This window comes from Scyliorhinus canicula, chromosome 5 (genome assembly GCF_902713615.1).
Source record: "Scyliorhinus canicula chromosome 5, sScyCan1.1, whole genome shotgun sequence".
In the NCBI taxonomy this organism is placed as follows: Eukaryota; Metazoa; Chordata; class Chondrichthyes; order Carcharhiniformes; family Scyliorhinidae; genus Scyliorhinus; species Scyliorhinus canicula.
The window spans coordinates 65,706,794-65,714,828 of record NC_052150.1 but is presented as its reverse complement, the minus strand read 5'-3'; the positions used below and the strand labels follow the sequence as shown (position 1 = coordinate 65,714,828).

The window sequence follows — 8,035 nt, the reverse complement described above, 5'->3', positions numbered from 1 at the left end:
CGGTTACAAAAACCCTTCTCATTTTAACGATAAAGGTCAGGAGTGTGAATTAATGCAATTTAATGCGAGAGGAGGCGATTTCCAACGGGACAAGGCTGCTGTCATTTGCAAGTGTAGGTCCCAGAGGAATGCATAGAGGGTTCACTAATCTCGATTGTAATTGTATGTGTTAGTTGTCTTGATTGCAAATACACACGCCGTGTATGGATGACGGATTGTATTTAAATAGAAGGAGAAGAAACGGGAAGACGGAGAGATGCCTGCTTAAAATCATGATATCCTGCAACTGCTTATGCCGACTCCTCCGTGCTTTACATATTCAAAAATATCAGCCAGTGTCTCAGGTGACATGTTGATCTGCCAGTAAAACGTCGGGCACTTTACAATTATTATAATGAAAACAATGAAACGGTGAGTGCTGTGGGGGGGGGGGGGGGGGGGGGCATTACAGCAGAACTAGGATGTTCAGCCGTCTTGTATAATGCTGCTGTTTGCCGGTGGGTACACCACTGAAGATTCCCTTCCCCTTTTATTATTGTTACTTGCTTTCAATTAAGAGAATTGCCCCCTCTGCCAGTGCCGGTAATTAGATCTCTGCGTATTGCAATAATCCATTTAGTAATGATCCTTTGGATCAGCCTTACATATTGGCTCCTGGTTTATGGAACTGACTATTAGTTGACTGGTAACCTCAAAGACGCAAACATTAGAACAACGCAGCATCGCTCTCCCTGGTAAATGCAAGCAATCAAAGTCAACCAAGCAGAAGTTTGATGTCCTCGCAAACTGGAATTAGAAGCATGACATCTCTCCTCCAAAAAACTTATCTGGACCAGGATAAAGTAATTATCTCAAAAAAATAAGTTTCTAATACAGCTCAATATGTAGCTATTTTTTTCTTACATATGTGTGGAGATATTCCACCTTGAAAAAGTTCCCACAACACACAAGTGCATAGATTTCAGATCAGCTTTGCACACCAGGAGTCTAGTTGAGATAGCGTCAGTGTTAATATATTTAGCTTTTTCAGTGACTCCCTGAGAATCCAATCTCCATTCGAAATAAAAACATAACCTGCTGAAGTGTTTATGGACGTATCTTGGCATTAGGGAGGTTTCAGCACAATCCACTTCTTGAAGATCACGACCTCAGTGAGTGCGACCTGCTCACAATCCAGCAGCTCCCTCTCCTGCAACCTCACGGCTCCCACTGCCAAGTTCGAAATCCTTGGACACATCCCCCCCGCCTCCCCCATTTGACCCTTTAAGCCGACACGGGCTGGGGGCGCATTCCTCTCATTTTACCGCCTGTTTTGCTTCAAGTTCGTTAAAACCTGCCCCAGAGCTAGCCAGCCAACGTCCAGTCCCATTTCCCGTCTTTGCCTTTTAACATTTTCTAATATACTCCGGCATTCTCTAATTGATTGACCCCCCCCCCCCCCCCCTCAATCTCTTAACTAATTTCTAAGACCCTCTTAAACGCCCAACCTTCTCCATCGGCTGAGGCGCAATTAGTCCTTCCAACAATCTTAACCAAACGTTTAGCAACGCCAGTTTGTCCCGCATAATTTCCACACACGTCAATCTCAATTCATTTTTTATTCATAATCCCCCATTATTTCGGGCGAAACGCTGGTCGAATTTTAAGGAACGGTTTTATCATTTTCGTTGAGAAAACATGAGCGCATTCTGAAAGGTTCCCTCCTAACTCTCACCAGGACAGAATGTATCCGAAAGCGGCATTCCCACTCCCCGTTTATCTCCAATATATCTGATATATATAATTAAATATAGGCCCTGAATGTCACTTGGTGACAGAAATAGCCAGTGGATGATGGCATTGTTTCCCAAGAAACCTGCTGTGAAAAGGTAGAAAGCGGACGTGTAAAACAAAAAGGAGGGCAAGAATCATAAATTAATCAGGGTTTAATTGCAACAAAAGGCATGGAAATAAGTCTATTGATGCCGAGTGTGCAAATCCGAGCGCCCGGTCCATGTCGGTTACCTGCCATGTTGTGCGAGCTTTATTGAGAAAAGTCCAACTTGAAGCTTTGTGTTGGATGGCACATTGACATCCGCCGTCCTCCCCCCCCCCCCCCCCCCCCGACAGATACACACATCACCCCGCCACTTTAAATGAATCAGTTGAGTTTCACTCTCTTTAGAGTAGAAGAGACGCCGGTTATTGTTTGGTTTCCCCGCCCGTGCAAAAGGATGTTTTCAGAAAGGGGCCCCAGGAGGAACGGTGAGCGAGCGAGAGGACGCAGGAGACGGAGGAAAGTGAAGGAACTGGGAAACACAAACGATTAGACGGAGAGAGTGAGAGAAAAGACATAATGAAAGTAACAGAAGCAAATAAAGAAGAGAGGGCCAAGTGGTGCGAAATGAAACGCGCGCTGTGCAGAAAAGCAGACTGGCGGTGGAGAAGGAGGCGAGAATCTTGAATCGTTTAAATGAAGTAACCGAAATGGTGAAGGAAAGGTAAGGGAGGGAAGGAGGAGGGGGGGGGGGGGGGGGTGCAGGTTAGACTGGAAGAATGAGGAGCTGCAGAAAGTGGCCGCTGGCTGCTTAAAGCTTCCCTGATCAACCCTGAGCTGGGAAGGCTGGAGGGGGCGGGGCACTGTTATGTAAATAAGATGGGCTGATTGACAGGAGCTGCCCGCCGCCGCTCCATCTAACCAGAACTCAGCAGCAGCGCTTAGCAAAAGCACTCAGGCTCTAGAACAGTTCCTGCAGCTCCATGCAGACACCTACCTAACCCAGCACTCAGCCAAACCAGGGGGGGAAAGCTCAGCTATATGCTAGTTCTCCAGTAGCAATCGAATTCTCTTCTTTTCTCTCTTTCTGTCTGTCCTTTTCTTTTGTTCCTTTGTTTTTTTTAAATTATAAAAAAAAATCTTTTGCGTTTGTTTATTTTTTTTGTGTGCGTGTGTGGAAAGCAATGTCTTATCCTCAGGGTTATCTGTACCAGCCGGCAGGGTCGCTGGCTCTTTACTCGTGCCCGGCGTACAGTGCTTCCGCGCTGACCGCCCCGAGGAGCGACGAGCTGGGCAGAGCCTCGTCCGGCTCGGCGTTCAGTCCCTACGCGGGCTCGGCAGCATTCACAGCCCCCTCTGCAGGCTTCACTAATCCGCTTCAGTATTCAACTGAGCCGGCAACTGGATTCCCGTCCTACATGGTACGTCAATAAATTTCAACTGACTACATTTGCGGATATGAGGTGTTTTTTTTTCTTTAACATAATTTTATTTTTTGCATTTTCTTTTTAAATTTGGAAAAAGGTTTTGGGCTTGAATGAAGTTTGGAAATTTGGGAAATGTTTGAATGTGTTACTTGTTCAGTTACGATCTAGCTTGATGGAGCCGAGATTGTTCTAACAATAGGCAAGTCCCAATATTGTGTTCTTTTTAAAATATATATTATATAGGTCAGTTAAAAGCGTGCAAAAAGTCAACCGGTTTTTACTACAATAAAATTAATGGTGCACACTGATTTTGAAATGTCCGACAAAGACAGTGGAGGCAGCTGCTTACAGCTGGATGAAAACACAAAAAAAGTTTTTTTTTGGAAGGGACGGAATGCAATCATTCGGGAGGAGGGGGGAAAGTGGAGGACTGCACACGGTCAGAGCTAAAGGGGTCCTAATTTTCGGAAGTAACGCCGGATGGTGATTGTATCGCCGTTTACCCACATTTAGTGAGAAAAGGTCAGCAAGCTAGTGGACCTTAGTGCTTTTGCTCAGCACAGCCAAATCTCAACAGCTTGCAAAATAAGCAGTGTCCCTGAGACGCGGCTGTTTCAAAGTGATTCTGCTGGCTTCATTGTTTGGAAGTTTGTGAAAAGTGTTTGATAATAAATGCACGAGGGAGAACCGCCGCCATTTTTAGGTGACATGAAAATAGAACTTTAAGAATTAAAATTAAAACAACACTTGGAACAATGTCACCTCTTAGAACATTCTAGGGGAAAGCTATTCTCAAGGCCGCTGAAGTGTAGTAAATGGGATTTCGGTTCTTCATCATATTAACCAGACCCAATAAGTAAACGAACAAAAACATCGCTCTTCATCGTCCAAGTTCCAGCCATGAGGACATTAGTATTTCAATGTTGATCTGCTGAGGTAATGATGGATATTTTGTTGTGTTTTTAGGGTTCCCCGTACGATGCTCACACCACAGGGATGGCTGGGACGCTCAGTTATCACCCTTACGGTAACGCTGCTTATCCTTATCAACTCAACGACCCGGCTTACAGGAAGAACGCCACCCGAGACGCCACCGCCACGCTGAAAGCCTGGCTTCAGGAGCACAGGAAGAACCCTTACCCGACCAAAGGAGAGAAGATCATGCTGGCCATCATCACCAAGATGACCCTGACCCAGGTCTCCACCTGGTTCGCCAACGCCAGGAGGAGACTCAAGAAAGAGAATAAAATGACTTGGGCACCGAGGAACAAAAGTGAGGACGAGGAAGAGGAAGACTTCGGGGAAAGTGAAAGGAGCAAGGAGTGTTTGAAGACAAAACACGACCAGAACGAAACTTCAGCCGAGGATGAAGGTTTGTGATGTTGAAAATGTCCTCCCCTAATCACTCGATATTATGCAATGGCGACTGACAAAATAGCATTTAATTAAAACAAATGTCGGGATCGATATTTGATGTATTCAAGCTTTGTGTGACTTATTAGGGCAACGCGACACACACCGCTCTCCATTCAGGCATACATAGCGATTTGAACAACGGCCACAGAATAGCGATCATGTCTTTTTGGAGAGGCTCACTTTTTTTCTTGGACGAGCAATTGAAACTAAATTGTGGCTTTCCTCGCAGCGGCAGACACTAGTTACAGACGAAGGTGTTGGGTTAAATATTTCAGCGTTTAATAAGCCAGCTTGCCATGCAGGGTGCATTTTGCTTTATTTGGAGCTGAAGGGAAATTGATCAATTCCACCACAGACCCAATTCGCCACGCTGTAATATGGCTTTTTAAAGGAATACAGCACCCCAGTCCTGGAAAACCCTTAAAAATACGCACTACTTTTGTAAGCGGGCTCTGCGTTTGGTGAAAGGATGATGCATAATTTACGGGTGTTTTCTTTTCCATCGCCAATGTTTCTGAAAATGCTTTTCTCTTTTGAGAGGTATGATTTGACGATCTGACTTATTTAACCGTGACATATTCTTGTTTTGTTCCAGGTATTAGTTTGCACGTTGACACATTGACTGACAGCTCTTGCTCCCCCGAATGCGAAGGAGAGAAAGTGAGCAGAGTGGAAGACAACATTTGTGAATCCGGATCCGAATCGAAGGAAAAATGTGACAATTGTATTGTTGATGATGATGATGATGTTGTTGACGATGATGATGATGATGATGGGAGCGATGAGGAGGAAGAGGAGAGGGACCTTTCTCGCAAAACTATGAATTCCTCGCCTCTCTCCAGGGTGGAAGCCACACTCCTTAACGTTCAAGAAGACGAGAGCTCGGGGAGTCGAAATAAAAACTGCCTGAGCAGTATCATCTCCTCAGTCTCACAGACTCAAGTCAGCAAACCCAAACTCTGGTCTTTGGCGGAAATCGCCACCTCGGATATTAAACAGCAGATTGGACAGATTTGTTCTTCGTCGCCGAACTCCTCTTCATCATCGACTAGCTCAACCTACCCGGCCACTTCAATCCTTGGCAGGCCCATTTACTACACTTCACCCTTTTACACTAACTACACGAACTATGCCAACTTTAATCATCTGCAGAGCCAAGGTATCCTGCGATACAGCACCAACGAGACTGTCTTAAACACTGCTTCCATACATAAGCAGAGCACTGACTCTCTGAAAAATACCAGCTCCCAGCTAGAACAGCACTTCAGGGCCACGAACTACGACTCCAAAAAAGGTACGTGCTGATGCAAGCTTTCTGCTTACAAGAGACCTGCAGTGAAAAGCAGGCCATTAACGATAGAAATCAACCACCCTTAAAATGTAGTCACAGTACAAAGCTCCCAAAGCAAGTATTGTATATTTGAATTGCATATGTGCAAGGTATATGACATATTTTTTCCCAGGACTGAAAATATGTACTAGCAATCGTAGTCGGTAGGTCGATAGATATACATAGAGAGAGCTGTGACTAAATGATGGTTGTATTTTTTGACAGACCCCAGTGATGTCTGCACAGTAGGAGTGCAACCATATCTATAGATGTATAATCAGCAGTGCAAGTAAGTGATCATATGCAATGAAGCATCTAAATTGCAAAGTTTAGATTCTAAACAGTAAAAGCAATGTACTGCAAAACGAAATCACACAAATTAAATATTGGTCTAACAGAAAATTGCATTAACTTATTTCATGCCGATATTTATGAGTAAAAATGGGGTTTATTATAATTATGGCCCACCTTGCCACAAATCCTGCAATGTTTAACTTGTGCTTTCTGTGTCTCTGAAATTGTGACAGCTGTATGCTTACAATTGAACGAGTTGCTTGACTGGGATTCTCTTTTATTTCCTTGGTCTGCAGGTAGGTGTCACAATTGCTTTGAAAATGTCAGCGAGCCATCCCCCAGCTATTAAGCAAAAAAATGTATATAATACCGGATCACATCTTGTGCCACTGTATAGAGAAGACCCACAGAGCACTATTTTAAATTCCACAGATGATGTTATTAAGAAAGCAAATCCCTGCAACATATCTGTGCGTTTGTTGGTTTAATTATTATTCTGTATATGTGACTTTTGGAAAATAATGTCTCCTCAGGTTTTCTTCACTTGATCCGTTTATTTGCCACGTTCTAGGTGTAATGCGGCTTTATTGTAAAACTATTTGTAGATATACAGTAGAACAATGTGATTGAAGAACTTGAGTATCTGAAAAGTGGAAAACATTTGATATTTATTTTTGTAATGATGACATAAAGCTTCTAGTAATTTATGCAAGTTGTATTGCAATGGAATCTGAACATTTTGTAAATAAATCTGCTTGTTTTTTTGGAAACGTGATGACAGTTACAATCTGTTTGGTTGTTATAGGGACTCTTTGCTAATTTATATCTTTAAATGTAAATAAAATTGACTAGTCTGCAACTGCAATTTCTTGGAAATGTTTGAATTATTTGGCAAGTCCTCTTCAAGGGTTCATTTGACTTTGAAATATCTTATTCAGCTTTGGTTTTGGAAACTGAATTAAAATATCTTTAAACATGCGTTTGATATTTATTTCAATTCAAAATTGCGATTAACTAGTTTGGATGTAGGCAGCAAAACTGGAGAACGATATCAAACATTCGGCAACATTCCAATATCCAGCCTATTGAATATTTATACAGCAGACAATAGCAGTTAAGCATTAAGTGCTTGAAAACGGCATTTTTCAATTTCAAGATCATAGTTAGGCCGCCTTTGTGTTAGATATTTGCCGGTGTTTACTGCGTCTGCCATTTACCTGCCGTGTTAGATGATAAAAAAAAGTAGAATTATATTCCGTTTACATAATTTCGAAATTCTGAAAATATTCATTTTAAATTGTATATGTGAAGGTGATTTATTCGAACTCATACCGTATCTTATTGTGCAATAATGTGCTTTGCAGTATTTGAGAGCTTGCCAACAAATATTTTACTAGATGAAACATTGTTACATTTAAACATGAATTTGAATATCTGAAGTAAAATGGTAACTTGATACAACCTGCAGTGAAATAAAATACATTTCGGGAATACGGGGGCAACGGAAGGTTGAAAAACTGCAGGCCATCAGCAGGTTGCTTTGTTTTATCCAAGACCTGTTTTTTTTAAGGCCACAATTTATTCGATGGCACGGATCATTATGTTTAACTGAAACCTAAAGATGTGCAATTAATTATTATAATTAGCGCATTTTCTAAAGGGACATAAATATCCAAAATTAGCAAATGTGACAAGTAGACGACCTACAACAACGCTGTTGACTTCGCTGTAATCAATCTCCAAATATTTCAAAGGCCCCATGCATTTCATTCCATGGAATGAGTAATAATGTAATACTGTGCGCTTTTAAAA

General features: G+C 42.4%; 1 protein-coding gene across 2 annotated transcripts; it reads left to right on the top strand.

Annotated features, from left to right (window-relative positions):
* Positions 1-2,442: 2,442 nt before the first annotated feature.
* On the top strand, positions 2,443-7,088 carry irx2a (iroquois homeobox 2a). 2 transcript variants are annotated; one of them, XM_038797186.1, is made up of 5 exons: positions 2,443-2,480; positions 4,150-4,555; positions 5,195-5,893; positions 6,155-6,218; positions 6,520-7,088. In XM_038797186.1, the coding sequence occupies exons 2-4, from the start codon at positions 4,180-4,182 to the stop codon at positions 6,196-6,198; spliced, it is 1,119 nt and encodes a 372-aa protein (XP_038653114.1). In that variant the 5' UTR covers positions 2,443-2,480; positions 4,150-4,179; the 3' UTR covers positions 6,199-6,218; positions 6,520-7,088. The 2 variants fall into 2 exon arrangements, with proteins under 2 accessions (XP_038653114.1, XP_038653112.1); XM_038797184.1 differs by lacking the exon at positions 2,443-2,480 and adding an exon at positions 2,683-3,177.
* Positions 7,089-8,035: the final 947 nt, after the last annotated feature.